At 43.4% G+C, this 15444-nt stretch overlaps 1 protein-coding gene across 2 annotated transcripts; it reads right to left on the minus strand.

Annotated features, from left to right (window-relative positions):
• Positions 1-388: 388 nt before the first annotated feature.
• On the minus strand, positions 389-13479 carry shc1 (SHC (Src homology 2 domain containing) transforming protein 1). Of its 2 annotated transcripts, XM_085473885.1 has the most exons (12): positions 8299-13479; positions 8000-8070; positions 7458-7518; positions 5904-6023; positions 4788-4841; positions 4359-4410; positions 3532-3658; positions 3295-3442; positions 3014-3071; positions 2627-2743; positions 1813-2069; positions 389-1712 (listed from the first exon to the last, which is right to left on the minus strand). In XM_085473885.1, exons 1-12 carry the CDS (start codon positions 8905-8907, stop codon positions 1584-1586), a joined length of 1803 nt encoding a protein of 600 aa, XP_085330011.1. In that variant the 5' UTR covers positions 8908-13479; the 3' UTR covers positions 389-1583. The 2 variants fall into 2 exon arrangements, with proteins under 2 accessions (XP_085330011.1, XP_085330012.1); XM_085473886.1 differs by lacking the exon at positions 4788-4841.
• Between the last annotated feature and the right edge of the window lie 1965 nt (positions 13480-15444).

Raw genomic sequence — 15444 nt, forward strand, 5'->3', positions numbered from 1 at the left:
CCTCGGAACATAAAAGGTTTGGAAATCGTTCATTATTCTCTCAAACGATTCAATAAAACACAAACATCAAAATTACATAACCAGTTACCATGACATAACTTGCATTGTTTTTGCAGAAGGAAATTCATTGCTTAGACTGTTAAACACTTGTCAAAGGGGTCTCCCGCTAACTGCTCTTTTCAATTAGGATATTCTTTAAAGATATAACACATAGATTGTCGATGCAAACGCATATTAAGGTGTTTAATGTAAACCAAATGCTCAATAATATCTCGTCTAAGCTTCTCCAAACTTACTGAATTTTGTGTTGTGGTTGATTTTGATGTATTTTTTAAAAATCTCCTTTATTGCCCCCCCCATGCACACAATCGTTCCTCTCCACTCTAAATGCATTTCTTTCTACACACAGTTGCTCCGATGCCGCAAACGCACAAGATCGATAGGAGTTGTTAATATTCATGGCTTCCTTTTCTGCTTCCTTTTCAACCAAGTTCATGTTCTTTGGCATGACAGGTGGTGCTGACTCAGTTGTGTAAAAGGTGTGTACGTCTGCGTTTAGAAAGGGATTGGGAGGATACAGCTGATTTGATCCTTGCGTACTCAGGGTGTCCTTTGATTGATGAGTGCCAAGATAATAAACAGAAACACAGAAAAAAAAAAAAAAAAAAGGAATATACAGTATATGAAGATCATTGGCATAGCAGTCCTAGATTTGCATACAGGCTTTCCTCCAGGGGTTTAAAAGTCCTTAAAAGAGGAGAAGTTGGGGTTGGGGGTGGCCCTCTGATGAGATCGGAACCAAACTCGTATACCTGTACACATATTCTCCAGCCGAATTATTTTATACCAAGGATTGCTGTGAGAGTTTGTGTTTGAGCCTAGTTCAGTCTCGGAAACAAAGAACTCTTGCCATCCAGTTTGTGTTTTATCTAAAATGCTCCAGCAACAGTCTGAGGAGGATTTTTTTCCCTCCTTTCAGAAAGAATAAAGAAAGCACATGCTTAGAAGTACTGAAGATCTCCCTCCATGTCCCTTAATGTTCCTTTCCACACTCTTCAGTTCTGCCATTTCAGTACATGATTCCATGTAGTATTACGTTTCCACTTTTTTTTTTTTCATAATTACAGATAAAGATTTTTTTTTCTTAAAAAACAAAAAGAAAAAAAGATTGCATTTGTTTTCTGCCCCATTCTGTAATTTGCAAAGGGCTCCTTCCTGGTTCACAGTAGGCTGAGAAATTGCAGCAGTGCTTCTCCGCTTTGGAGGAATGCGCCTGATAGTCGGTGATGTCAGCGAAGGAACCGTAGATCACAGTTTGGACAGGAAATATAGCAACAGCAGCAAGTGAGTGATTTTGCAGAGAAACTGGTGATACTTTTTCTATTTTTTTTGGCTTTCTTTGCAATGTGTGTGCATATGTATCGTTGTGTGTTAGGTGTAGTGTTTCTGTGTGCATTAAAGGAAATGAGCGTGTGTGTGTGTGTGTGTGTGTGTGTGTGTGTGTGGTCGTGTATGTTGTGCAGAACTGATATAATAGTAGGAGTGTATGTTTTTGGTGGTGTATTTCATTGGTGTGGGTAAGGTCAGGCCCTGCGCTCTACTGGCTGTTGCAGACACACTTCACTCCCAGCTGACACAATGGGAAGTCTGTTGTCCATGTGGTAACTGATCAGGTGGCTGACACTCGAAAACCGGTGGTCTTTTGTACGGACCTGAAAAAAGAAAAGGGGAATAAATTAGAGTAAGCTTCAACACCAATATAACCCTCCACTCTGAAATCTCTGTTATGAATTTGATCGTTTCGTGACATACCACTCCTTCTGGGTCAACGAGCAGCAGGTGTTTGGGCTGACCACCCTGCTGTCCCGTGAGGACGTACTGCCCAGGTGTGGTTCCAGACTCCCGCACCAGGAAGTCTCCATCTCGGGTCAACAGTTTCTCTGCTTCCTTACGACTTAGGCTCCCGTGGAACCAGATTTCAGACTGTAATTGCTGCACCATAGAGGGCACTGCTGTCACTGAGTTTGGGCCTCCATGCCCAGAAACCCCCAGGGCATCATCCAGTGGCTCTTGAAAAATGAACACACAGAAATGTATTATTTTGTATTTCACTGTGGATAACATGTTGTCCTGTAGGATCCCATAGCACTGTCTGCATTTCTGCACGACCGATAAATAGGGAAGTGAACCACATTGACTCTGACAGATGCTGCACACAGTTGTGGACTCTGCCGTGAAAAGCTTTATGTAGTCAATCAATAATCTTATACAAATTGCCCCTGTAATGGACAAAGACATTCTAATATCCTTATCTTCCTCTGAGGCTGACTTCTGTGGAGAGCTCCACTGCCAATTAGCATCAGTCATATGGAAATGTAAAATACAAACTGCTTTACTCATCTCACGAGCCCAATGATTAACCCTCTTTTCTTCTCACATGAAAGAAAAATAGCTGATTGCAATTGCCAGAAATTTTGGTCATCTTGATTACAACCCACACACATCACAAATTACCTTTCTTATTAAGTTTTCTCACAGGCTAATGATTTGCACTAGTGTTCAGGATTCAGTCCATTTGAACTTCACTTAACAGATTTCCAGCAAAAACGCACAAAAAGACACTTACTCATGTCGAAAGCGTCTTTGTGAGCATTTCCGTTTGCTGCAGCTGGGAGGCGAGGTTTATCTACGTTGACGTACGAAGGGTCATCAAACATCTCCCGCCCACCTTCTTTGGCACCCACTAAGAAAAAACAAAATAAAAAAGGAAATAAGTAAAAGTTGCACAAACACAGGAAGAACTTTGCCACGTATTCTCACTTCCTTGCAATTCTAAGAATTTTATCAGGACTAAACAGGGCAAAAACGGAGAGAAAGTTTGACCAATTTCTCATGATTTAGCAACAAATAATATAAAGAAATATGTTAGTAACCAAAAAAGAAAAAAAAAAAGGACAGGAACGACAGATGAAGTCCAAAGAGATGCACACATGCAGGCAGCGACAGAGCTCACCTGGTAGGGGTGGCAGAGGCTGTTTATGAATGTCATTCTGACCCGGCTGTCCATAAGGCTGCAAACACAGAGGGGTACAAACAAATGCTGAATGCGTGCACCATGTGGGCATCCTCAAAAAAATGTTCTTTTCTGGCTAGTGAAATGATTACAATCTATTTATCTATCACTTAGGAATGACACAAGTAATTGATTAATTAATTAATTAATTTTTTTTTGGGGGGGGGGGGGGGGGGGTATGCTTGTCTTCCTTCTTTCATGTTAATATGCACGGTTCTCACCAGCGTGGCACCAGGCCGGGTCCTCATGTCAATCACTCCAGCAGGGGGAGGCTGTTTTCCAGGGAAATTATTATAGTACGGGACATCAGGAGGCGGAGCAGCCTCATCTTCTTCTTCCTCCCATGCAGAGCCATCAAATGGAGCCATTCTGTCACAGAGAACAGATACAGAAACAAATTATACGAGACAATATGCAAATACAAGCTCTTGGTTTAGGTTTGTGCAAGCGACAGTTACCTGTCATGAGGTGTGACCAGTTTCGGAGGGTTTTTTAGATACTGTTTAAAACGCAGTTCGAAGGCCTGACCAATGGTGCTGATGACTTCCTGGGCTAAACCCTCCGAACACTCCAGGATATGACATGCTGCAATAAGGAGGCACAAAAAGCTGATAAGCGGGCTTCTTTTGAAGGAAGCATGTGCTCCAACATACAAATACGTTCAGATACAGGTAGAATACAAAAGCACGTATGCATGTACATTTTTATTATGTGCGATGATGTAGGACACATGTAGCAGCTCTAATACATTTTGCACACTCTAGTTTTAACTCAGGAAATTACATAAGCAATAGGATGGCTTCTTTTTTTTATAAGCACTGCATGTTAGAACTTTAATGTCAATAATCTAGCCCGAAGATTTTCACTTTCAGTATTAAACAGAGGAGTGTTTTTGCTTTTTCAGCTGAGAAATGAGCCATAAGTTAACTAATTTAGCTTGCAAACAAACTATGGGACTTCAAAAATAGACATTTGGTGGAAAATGTACTTCTGCCTTTTCTCTACACACTGGGTGTGTAATGTCTTAGCTCTAGCGGGGTATTTGGCAAATTCAAAGGGGAATAAACAGCTAATAAAGCTATTTAAGTTTGATTTACTTATATTAAGATTAAATTCAGTTCATACATTAATGAAAATGTTTGGTTATATTTGCTGAAAGTAAAAAAAAAAAAGAGGACTAGTTGCACAGTGCAATGAAAGCAACTACTCTAACTCATGTATTAAAGGATCATTTTATCTACACTGGCAGCTGCTACCTTGGTGAGGCTGTCATTTTGCCACTTACCTCTCTGGTTGACTGGATCTTTGGCCACATATGCTACGTACTCAGCTGTATCCTGAGGGAGACCGACAAGGAAGACAGTCAGAATGGGAAAAATCAATAGGAGGGAAAAGTGAAGGGCAGGTTTAGGACAGAAAAGCTAAGAAGAGAATAAGAAGAAAGAGGTAAAGCGAAGACTTTGGTGTTTAAGCCACAGCAGAAGTTAAAAACTTACAGAGCTTAAAGAAAAGAGAGAGAAGATACGAAGTAAAGAGATAATGTCTGGAAAGAGGGACTGCAGTCCAGGCAATCCAGTAAGGCTGCAATAAAATGAGTGGTATTCAGAGCAATAGACAATGACAGAAGGCAAGGAGGAAGAGCATGCTGGCTGAAGAAAGATGGAAAAAGGCGAGAGTGAGATTTCAGCTGAGAAACAGGGTTTGGCTGACTCACTGGGTCTCCTCCAGAGGCGAAAGAGATGGACTGCATGTGATGATTGGCGATTATCTGTGGAGAAAGAGAGAGAGAAAGAGAGAGGGAGAAAGAAGGAGAGGGAGAAGGAGAGCACGTGGGTGACATGAAGTATGTGGGAAGTGAAATGAAAGCATGTGGATGAAAAGACAAATGTGGAATCATTACTGAGAAAAGTGCTCTTTCCTCCATTGAGCGCTATCAATTGCAGCGGAGATAAAAACTAAGTAGGGACAATGGATGGAACACCTTTTTAACAGTCTGCAACAACCACCCATGTTAGATCAATAACAGCATCAACACTTGCTAATGCTTCAAGCACAGAGTGTGGTCTGTGAGTCCTTAATTGTGATTTGGTATATGTTCTGCATGACATGTTTCTTCGCGCTAATGCGAATGCACTACACCACTGTATACCATCTCCCCAAAGATAAACATCGTGCAGCAGCTATTAACTCATTAGAGGTCTAAGAGGAGTATCACATCCTGCCTTGTGGTAAAGCAGGAATCAAGACAATGGTTAAGAGGGATTTGTGCAGCATCCAGAGTAAATGAGGCAAACAATGAGAAGCAGTTCTAAATATATATCGGGGCATCTCCTGAATATTCCAGGAGGTCACGATACATAATAGATATGGAAAAATACTGAGAATTTCTTTTAAAAAAATGATGTTTATATCACTGAGATTCAACCACCTTTAACATTTTAGTGAACTAAACATGTTTACACCATTAACAAGAAGCTGAAAGCAGTGGGAATGATTACAATGCAACTCTGAAGGCAAAGAATAAAAACATTTAGAATTTTTGAAATAAATCATCTGTAGATTGGTCTTCGAAAGTAAGAAAACATAACAAAATCCACACAAAAATTCCTCAAGCAAAGAGATCCCCAGGTTTTCTCTGCTTCGGTAAACTCCACAGGCTAAGTGCACTCAGGGTACCTGAAAACATGCCCCATAGCTACAACAGAGAGCTCAGACAATCAAGTGTATTTCTGACTCAAAAGCGAGATTACTGGCTTTCAAGGACAGCTCAACGGAATGCCTGGGTAGAGTTTGAGAAAACAGCAGCTTGAGGTTAGAGCTTCGTTCTAACCTGTTTGCAGTCAGAGGCCAGCAGATTGAGGCTGCTGGTCGAGATGGTGAGGCTGATTGTCATGCCTGCAAACTGTAAATTACTCTTTCCCAGGATGGACGTTAGACAGCGAGAAGAAGGCTGCAAAAGGAGAGAGAGCAGTTTTAGTAATAATCAAATCAAGGTGCCCAAACCAAAAAGCAACAGGACGTTTTGTTTTTTTTAAAAATTCAACAAAGCATGATAGTCCACTGAGTGCTCCCTGCCTCAGCATGACTGTGGGCATATGTGTGGAAATGCCTGTGTGTGGGAGTGGGAGAACAGCTGCAATTGTGAAAGTGATCCTGTCTCCAAGGCCAACTGCGACCAATTGGGAATAGACAGGACAGTTCGCATACTGTAGCCTGGGCCAAGAGCATCACACAGACCATGCCAGCACTATTGTGCCAGCATTATTGCGCCAGCACGTTTATCCAAATCCTCCTACTGTTCTCATGGCTTTCATCCATATTTGTTCCAAAATGTTTAGAGTGTGCAGTGAGAAAAGCAGGAGCAACAGGACAGGAAGCACATGCTTGGCCACATTAACCTCAGTCCTGCCAAATCAGAGGCACTAGACTAGTTTAATCTATTCTAGTTTATATCCTATAACTGTATTTTGTCTGCTGTGCTATACTGTCAGACATTCCTTGGTCAAACCCTGCTACAGCAGCTGAATATAGCCACCTGTTTTATAGACTGTTTGGGTGGATGTTTTTAGGTTTACAGGAATACTGTGCACAGACACTCGCAGTCTTTAAACAGCAGACTGGCGGCTGTGTCTGCTAATCTGTTGTGCTCCTTTGGCCTGACGCTGGCTCCACACAAGCTTCTACTCCACCTCTCCAGCCTCCCTTGTGACAACAGGGAGGGAAAAGAGAGATCAGAGAGTGACTGGTAATTACCTGTGAGTAGTCGGCTAACCACAGAAGTGTACAATCAGCCCAAATCAAGATTTGTGTGTGTATGTGTGTACTTGTAAAGCTATATTTGACGGAATCACTGACTTTTAGATCACTGGAGGAAAAGTGGGGACATTTCGGTTGGTCCTGATTTTTGTGTGTAGGTTAAGGTTATAATTAGGTTTAGATTAGGGATAGGCTCTTCTATGAAGATAAAGAGGCAAGGGAATGGATTAAGTCAGTGAATGTGCTCATAAAGATAGCCAAACAATAAATGTGCATGTGGTCCAGCTATACTCACGTTTTGGGGACCTAAATCAGTTAACAAAGACACATTATGGAAAAAAAGGAAGTGCCAAATGTGTAATGTTTATAGTTCAGGATCAATGTCATAACAAATAGGAAAAACTCCAGGTTATGAATGCAACTTAATGTAATGTCCTCTAAAATCATGTATACACGGCTCTTTGTGCATTTGTGTGTATACATGAGACTAAATAGCCCACTGACCACAGGGTGGACAACGGAGCTAAATCTAGCTCTTATCCAGAAAACTCTTCATAACGCTGTCCACTTAAGTCTTATAAATAAATAATGCTCTGTATGGGTGTGTGCTCCTGTATGTAGCGCCTACCTTTCTCCTGCGGGCTCCTTTGGCACCGGGTACTGCCTCACACACCACAGAGATAGCTTCCCTGAAAAATGAAAAACATGCATGTTTGCAAATGGCATGTAATTGACCTAAACACCTTCCCAGATTCACATTTATGGATATTAAATGAGATCTGGCAGCGGGTGATAGAATTTATCGTCCCTGGCGACTGGGCTCATCTTTGCCACGGAGACAAACATCATTGCGGAAACCAGATGGAAACCACCAGGATTCCAGAACATTCTAATTTGGGGGCTCTGAGAGCGGCAGGCGTGTACATGCAAACACACACGGGCAGATGTAGTCAGATGCTAAAACAGAAAGAAAACAAGCCCCGCAAGAAAAATGGAGCGGAAGCGAGCGAGCGGGCAAAGGAGTAAATGCGAGGTGAGTGATGTATGTGTGAGCCATAACATTTTTCAAAGTGTAACCACACTTTTAACATCTCGCCCCCTCAGAAACAAAGCAGAAATGAAACGAGTGAAAGGTCAAACCTGCAGCCGATGAGCTGTGTGTAATCTCACCTGGTGACCTGAGTTCTGGTGTTGAAGTCCAGCGCCCGCATTGATTGTAGCACCTCCACGCATCCCATGTACTGCCCAGGAAACAGGAAGGCAAAACATTAACATTAGACATTTCCTACATCCTGGTCCCATTGGACCAAGGGAACACAACAGAGGAAGAAAGCAACAGTATCCTTTCCTCATTACAGACTCAGTTTCTAAAAATGAAGGGTTTATATGTACACAAAAACAGCTTGGCAAGGGTGACGTGCAACTTTGCATTTAAGCTAGAGGCTACTGAGAATGTGCCAGTCACTTACCCGTACACTGTAGGAAACACCAGTGGTGCTGACCACATTGTCTGAGTGCAGCCAGCCACGGGTGGGCTTGTTGACAAAGGAGCCATGGCGCGTCCACTCGTCTCCTCCCAGCTGCCCTCCTTCCACCCGTGCCCTCCTAGACACCCCTCCTAGCCGGTTCATGTCCTGCAGAGGAGGTCGGGGAGGGGGAGAAGGAGCAGTTAGAAGCGAAACAGGGTGATGAAGTGGTGGGGAGGAGCTAGAGTTGCTCCTGTCATCCCCAGAGGACTCAACAGGTGCCTGAGGTGCCTGAGCTCCCTGTGATTTGCTTGAGGCCTTGAGTCCTGGGAGAAGAGTAGCTGAGACACCCAGACGAAGAGAGCCCATTCTGGGGAAGAAGGAGCAGAAGGTGGTGGGGCTGTTCTCAGCTTGTTGGGGAGAGGAGGGGGGCAAAATGGGAGTGAGAGATGAGGAAGAGAGAGAGGAAGGTAAGCCAGGGGAGGGTGTGAGGGGGGTGACAGGACTGGAAGGAGGAAACGATGATGGATTGGAGTTTGTTTCGTCAGTTGAGCTCAGTGATTCACTCCGAAAATGGGTGTATTTTGTTTTCTCCATAATGAATTGAATCATAATGAATCTGCAGTGTCAGTTTTTATATCCGTGCAAGTCCACACAAGCTCTTGTGATTCAAAGTCTCTTTGTCTCAGTATTCAAAATTTTTCTCTGAAAGGACAAACAGCCATCTGTCTGTCTTGCTCAGTGTAAGAGCTGCATCCATCTGTCTGGTTGTGTGTCCTCCACTTGTTTCCAGGCAGCCAAAACCCAACTGCTTTAAAAACGGCTTTATCCACAATGAAAGCAGTATGAGCAAAAGCACAGAGGAAACGTTGGGTGCCCCAGTTAATGGTAAAACACAGACAAAAAAAGCTTTTTAGTGCACCAGTGCAGCTCATGTTGTCATGAGTTCATTTTGAAATTTACTTGAGTGTTTTCTGAGTTCCCAGGAACTGATGAATAGCTTCTTAGCTGTCCACAGACTGTTGCTCTTGGTGTTTTGCCATGATGTAAAACAATATCTGTGACTATCTTGTCCCAACTTAATAGCCTCTGAGTGAGGCCCAGTAATTCAGCTGTCACCAGCACCATGAAGAATCAGCACAAGTGATTGTCTCTCTGAACACCCCCTCATGTGTATGTCTTACTGCTCTGGGGGGTGCGCATTTCTATGTGATGTGTCTACATGCATGAGGCAGTATAAACCTTGCCGGCCTACAATGCTTCTTTGATTATCTGTGTATGTTCGTGTTGGCATGCGCTTGTGCGTGCACGTGTGAAGCAGCTCCCCTTGGCAGCTCTATCCTGCTTGACACGGGCCCATAAAAATCCTATTAGCAGCCAGAGAGGGGATTGCAAGGAGGGCCGTGCACGCTAACGCGGCAGCGACGCACACATTATACACAGCCTCAACTGGTCGATACGACAGCAAGCACCTGCAGAGCTCAATGAAGCCCAGAACTGCTAAAGAAGAGAGAGGAGGCTTACTGATGTATGGCTAGTCTCCAACTCTTGGTAGCAGCACACTTTCTTTAACGCCTACTTTTCACTCCCTCTCTCTCTTCCTCCAAATGCTTTCATGTCCTCTCTGAATGGCCCTCGCTCTCTCTCTCCCTGCTTCTTCTTCTTCTTCTCTTCTCTTCCAGATTACCTCTGGCGCAGGCGCCTTCCCTTTCTCTGAACTCTTTCCTCCCTTCTCTCTGTCTCCTCTCTTATCCTGGAAGTCTTCTCTCTTCCTCCACACTATGTGCTCCGCCAGCCTCTGTCTCTCCAACGCCTCCGCCCTCTCCCGCGCCACCACTTCCTCTCTCCTCTTCCAGATGATCTCTCGCTCCCCCTCTCCCCCTCCCTCGTCTGCTCGCCCGTTCTCCAGGCTGTCCCGTTTAACAGTCCCTCAGTTGAAAAAAATTAATAAAAATAATATTGAGCCCTGTCTTTCTGCTTCCCTTAGCTTTAGGATTATAGATGGTTAAAGGCTAGGCATGGTAACCTTTGACACCAACAGAAACCCTAAAGACAAAAAGTGAAGTACTTAAGACTGCACTGGCAGAGTTGAATCTGTTCCTGACTGATGTTCCTGATATGGCTAAAACAAGTGAGCCTGTCTTGTTTCAAGTGTGTTCCCTAAAACTGGCCACATAGGGTGTTGATTTTTTTCTTCCTGGAGCACCATTAGATAGCGGTAGTTTGAGTCTGAGATGCTGCCTGTGTCTGGTACACTGACACACACTGCAGTAGCACGGTGGTGATGTAACACTGAAGAATGTAGGTCATTGGCTGATAACAACTACCGGTGGTCTTGTTGTGATGGTAATGAGACCTGATTGGTCAGGTTTGAACTCCCAACCCAGGGTTCCCTGAATGGTGCTGAGGCTCACCAGTGTTCAACATGTAGTCACTCGCCCAGCTGGAAATGCTCAATCAAAACTGCTGTTAGGCTGATTTCTCTATGCACGGCTGTTCTCACCCTGTAACTTTATTACGGCCTAGTTCAAATAGCAATCGCAGAACAGAGTTATTTACCTGAGAGAAAAATATTGACACTGTCACAGATGATATGAACGAGCCAAGAGTTATATTCCTTCCTTATCTAAGGCAGGGCTTATCAAGCAGCAAGTAAGCTCTCTCTACTGTACAGACACCATCTCACATCTCATAGTCTGCATAGTCCAATCTAGAAGGCAAACAACAGTCTGTTTACATTAACAGTCTCTCACAAACCGGAGCCCTACAATTAAAACAGTCTGCAACAGTTTGACCTCAGTAGGAGGCAAAGCTACACCTACAGTCCAGCAGTAAACTGGCTGGCTGACCTACAAGTTAGTGCTGCTGAGGCACTAGTCATACTTACAATCTGTTGACCTTTGCTCGCTCAAAGGAGAAGGTTTACACCCACCTTTTCCACAACACATACAAAAGTCTGTAAAAGTGGCACCAGCGTTTCAGTAATGCCAAGCAAAAAAGGTTGATTATTTATTTCCTCCTCACACTAAGATTTCAGAACTTCATTCTGCCTGAAGGACAGCCCGCAAGCTGGTGGTGGGCGCTCAATGCATGGCAAAGGAACAGTCGCCTACACCAGTCTAGCACCACAGAGGGATTGTCTAGCAATTCTAGCTAGTCATCCATCTGGTCTTGGCCAGAAAGCACCATGGAGGATCCAGTCATACTTATGAACTGCAAGACAGGCTGGGACGATCTCCAGAAAGCTGTAAAGCATCTAATAAAACCAGAACTTAGTCCGTAGAGATGAATAGCACTTAAAAAGGCAAACTATTCAACCTCAGTAGACTTGCTAACACTGGAGAGAAATTCAGGTGCTGTTAAAAAAAAGGGAGCTGCTGAAATGCTCTATGGGCAGAGTTAACCCTGGCTCTTCCCAGGGATGTTTTAGTGCACCAAACACAGTGTAGGTCAGGTGACTGCAGAGGAGATGACCCTCTACAGGAAGAGAAATCCTGAGTCACCTAGAGACAAACAGCAAAAGGAAAAGGCTGTGACAAACACAGCTAATGACTGGTAATTGGTGGCCTTGGGGCCACGCAGCTGTGATATGTACAAGTGAAATCAGTACTGTAATCTAATTCATCCAGTCATTTCTGATAAGAGCGCATCAGTTTGACTGATGGAAATGGTAGTTGTCATTAATAAATGTGAGATCGGGACAGGCTGGACGGAGATGAGTCGTACAAGGCGAACACGGAGAATTGGGAGGGGGAGACAGGTGACCTGAAACAACCCTGATTCCCGGAGCTTGCCGAGCTCCGCAAAGACAAGGACTGTCTAGTAGAGAAGAAGGGAAACAAAAACTCTAAAAACTGACACAAACAATGAACTAATCTTGTTTTATCAAGTAAATATATACAATTACCAAACGGCACAGCACCAGTTTAAAAAGATAGGACAAGGAAAACCAACTTTACATCTTGTTCTGTCTGCAGCTGCTGCCCGTTGCTATGGCAACAGACATTAAAAGAGATGCCTGCAGAGGATATATAGTGAGAAGTCCTGACAACAGCAGAAATCTTCAGACAAAGAGATAACCGCTTTGTCAAATCACATTGCAAGCAATTAGTAGCTCCATCAAAGGCTCCACATTAGAGCTCTTTTTTTTCATCCAACAGGAGAAAAACTACAGACTCCTAGAAAGATCAATATGGTTCAGGAAATGATCAAAGTTTGGCTGGCATCCCGCCAGCCATAAAACCGAATCAATGTTGACATCCGATGTCGGTCGCTTGCACCGACTCCGACTAGGGCATGTAAAACTGACACTGTTTTCAAAGAATAATAATCTATTTTCTAATAACTGTATAAACAAGAATTTCACCAAGAATTAACATCAAAAAGACAACTCATGTTTAGAAAACTTGCATAAAAACAACCTGAATATTCTGTGCAGCAGCTAACAAAGATTAGAATGATTGTATAACATCCTGCAGAGTAGATCCTACGCTCATGAAGGATAGGAAAAGAAAATAGAAAATCACAAAGGGAGTCTGTATTTCCAAAAAAAGAAAAGAAAAAGTAATTAAACTGTTCTGTATAAAGTGAGTCTTATCGATTTCCCTAAGTGTTTTAATGAATGGCAAAAAAACAAAACAAAAACCGAAGTAGTTCCTTTTTTGGTTTATAAAGCATGCAATTGATAATCCACGGTGATTCTCCTAAAGCTAGGTTCCGTATTCACATAAGAACCACATTAATGTTTAAACGGCCACAGCTTGTCCGATCATTCGTCCTCTCCTTCCTCTTCCTAGCTTTCCCTTCGTCCACTCCCCGAAAAACGTGCTTCTCCTCTGATCCGCTCTTCCGCTCGATTAATTCACAAAGTCACTGCCGGCAGCTCCTCTCCATCTATCCTCTCCTCCGTTTGGCTGCCTCCTCTTTTCGTCCCTCCTCTCACTCTCTCTCTCTCTCTCTCTCTCTCTCTCTCACTCTTTCAGCAGATGGTGAAATGGCAGTGTTGCCAGGATGGATGATGGTAGTCCTTCATTGTGCTCCTCTTCTCCCCTCACGTCTGTCTCTCATCCCCACTTTCCTTCCACCTCTGTCTGTCTGTTAGAGGCACAAGCACACTGTCTGTCCTCCCCTCCTCCCTGTCTGGGTGGGTGATGCTGCCTCCCATTCTCAGTCTCTCTCTTTCATACACACACACACAACCACGCCACAGCCTGTGCCCTCCCCACCTTCTTTTCTCCCATGCTACCTCCTTCCTGTTTCCTTCCCTTCCCCCCACCTCCTCTCTGCAGCCAGAGTCATTTAGCAGTATACATGTGTATGCACAGAAAGATGCTGCACTTCTACTCAGAAATGCACACACTCCAAGGAGAGATGGAGATGGGGATGGGGAAGGAGGAATGAAGGGAAGGGAAGAGAAGGGAAGGGATGGTGGATACATGTGTTTGTGTGTGCATGTGGAGGGTGGGCTGTTCATGTTGGGTATTCAACGCTCCTCCCTTATTCATGTTTGGTAACCTGAGAAACACAGTTAAAGAGTGAGGGGAAGAGAGTGAGAGAGAGAGAGGAAGGATGGATATAGATAGCCTCTGTGTGCTGTGACATGAGGTCACTCTATATAACCTTGATAAAAGTGGACAAAGTGAGGGGAAAAAGGAAAGCAGACTGCACTCGCATGATGATAAATATTTCCAATGTTACTACATGACTACAGCACTCTAGGGGAAAAGACTGGAAGACATAAAGCAGAAATCCCACAGATTGGTCTTGACATTTGAGCGCATCTGATGAGAAGGCAGTGTTGCGGAAAGTAGAGGAAACCACACATAGAGTGACACAGGAACCCAGCAGAGTGGATAGCAGAGTCCTCAAATGACACCCCAAAGAGTCCCCGCAGTACCAATTTTCACCACTACACCATCATTGTGAGCTCAAGCAGTGCACTCAAGGATGTGAAGGTTCATAATGAGACAACTGCAGACAGCTAGCATTCGTCATCATACACAGTGATCTGATTGGTAGTGATGGGCATGATTGGCGAAGAAGACACCCTCCACCGCCCAGAACCAGCGAAACACACGATACACTGTGGCTTAGGGTTGACCTAATCGAACATTTTGTGCTCCCTTATTAGATTGAGTGAATTAACAGTTCAGGTGCCATCTTGAATTTACATTAAAAAGATAGCAACCACACTGAGCTGACAGCTTATTCAGTACACCCAACTAAAACTCATTGTACGATCTACTGTACAATATAAAGCACCTTGAGGCAACTGTTGTTGTGTTTTGGCGCTAGATACATAAAATTGAATTGAATTGAAAACTACTGCAGTTCAGCCAGTTTCTTCTCCATGGAGCCGCAACCTCCAAAAATAACCAAACATATCCATCTGAAAATATAGATATGGGTTTTTTTAGCTCATAAAGGTACGATTTATCTCACAGCTTCCAACTGCATTTGTTTTATTTGGGTGCAACTAATAAACTGCAGAGGAAGTAAAGTTAACATCCCATTCAAACCACAATAAATTTACATGCACAGGGCTGTACAATTACTGAAGCACGATTTCAAAATGACTTTAGTTTCCAGTTCTTTCTTGCAGGTGAAAACTTGTGCAATATTAAAGATAGCAAATGAGGAGTAAAAAAGGAGGGGCGTGTGATTTTTCTGCATCACACTGTACTGCTTCTTAGAAGGCTGCGCTTTGTTGAAACATCTCTTAAATAAGGTTTTTGTTTTATGTTGCATATGCTACTTGGAAACCCTTTTAAATGGGTCAGAGAACATTCCAGTTTGTTTCATATCAAAGCCTGAAACGTGACACTTTCATAACGCTCGATTATAATTTCATGAAAATGGAAAGGAGGCATCTTAATTGGTGAAATATTGCACACCAACTACAATCACTCTTGTGTCCACAGTATCTTTGAGAGCAATTTTATTTTATTCTTGGTGTAATTGTGCAGCCCTGAAATTACAGTGCTTTAACAAATAATGCTTATTTTACACATATGCCCACCAGGGCTGGATGCGAGAGTCTGTTCATTTCTATATCATATCAGAAATTTAGAAGCAGCAACTCCTTTGCCACTGTGGCACGATGTGTTTTTTTGATCAGCTGCTTGTATCATTTTAATGCCTTACCATATA

The sequence above is a fragment of the Copadichromis virginalis genome, linkage group LG11 (assembly GCF_057382275.1).
Source record: "Copadichromis virginalis isolate Kocher_CV1m ecotype Utaka linkage group LG11, C_Virginalis_male_GT1.1, whole genome shotgun sequence".
In the NCBI taxonomy this organism is placed as follows: Eukaryota; Metazoa; Chordata; class Actinopteri; order Cichliformes; family Cichlidae; genus Copadichromis; species Copadichromis virginalis.

Coding starts and splice junctions, on each gene's coding strand:
- shc1 (XM_085473885.1), bottom strand. CDS start 8,907: ATGATTCAATTCATTATGGAGAAAACAAAATACACCCATTTTCGGAGT. Junction 7,519..7,999: donor ACCAGAACTCAGGTCACCAG/GTGAGATTACAC, acceptor TTCATTTTTCAG/GGAAGCTATCTCTGTGGTGT. Junction 2,744..3,013: donor GCCTCTGCCACCCCTACCAG/GTGAGCTCTGTC, acceptor GTTTTTTCTTAG/TGGGTGCCAAAGAAGGTGGG.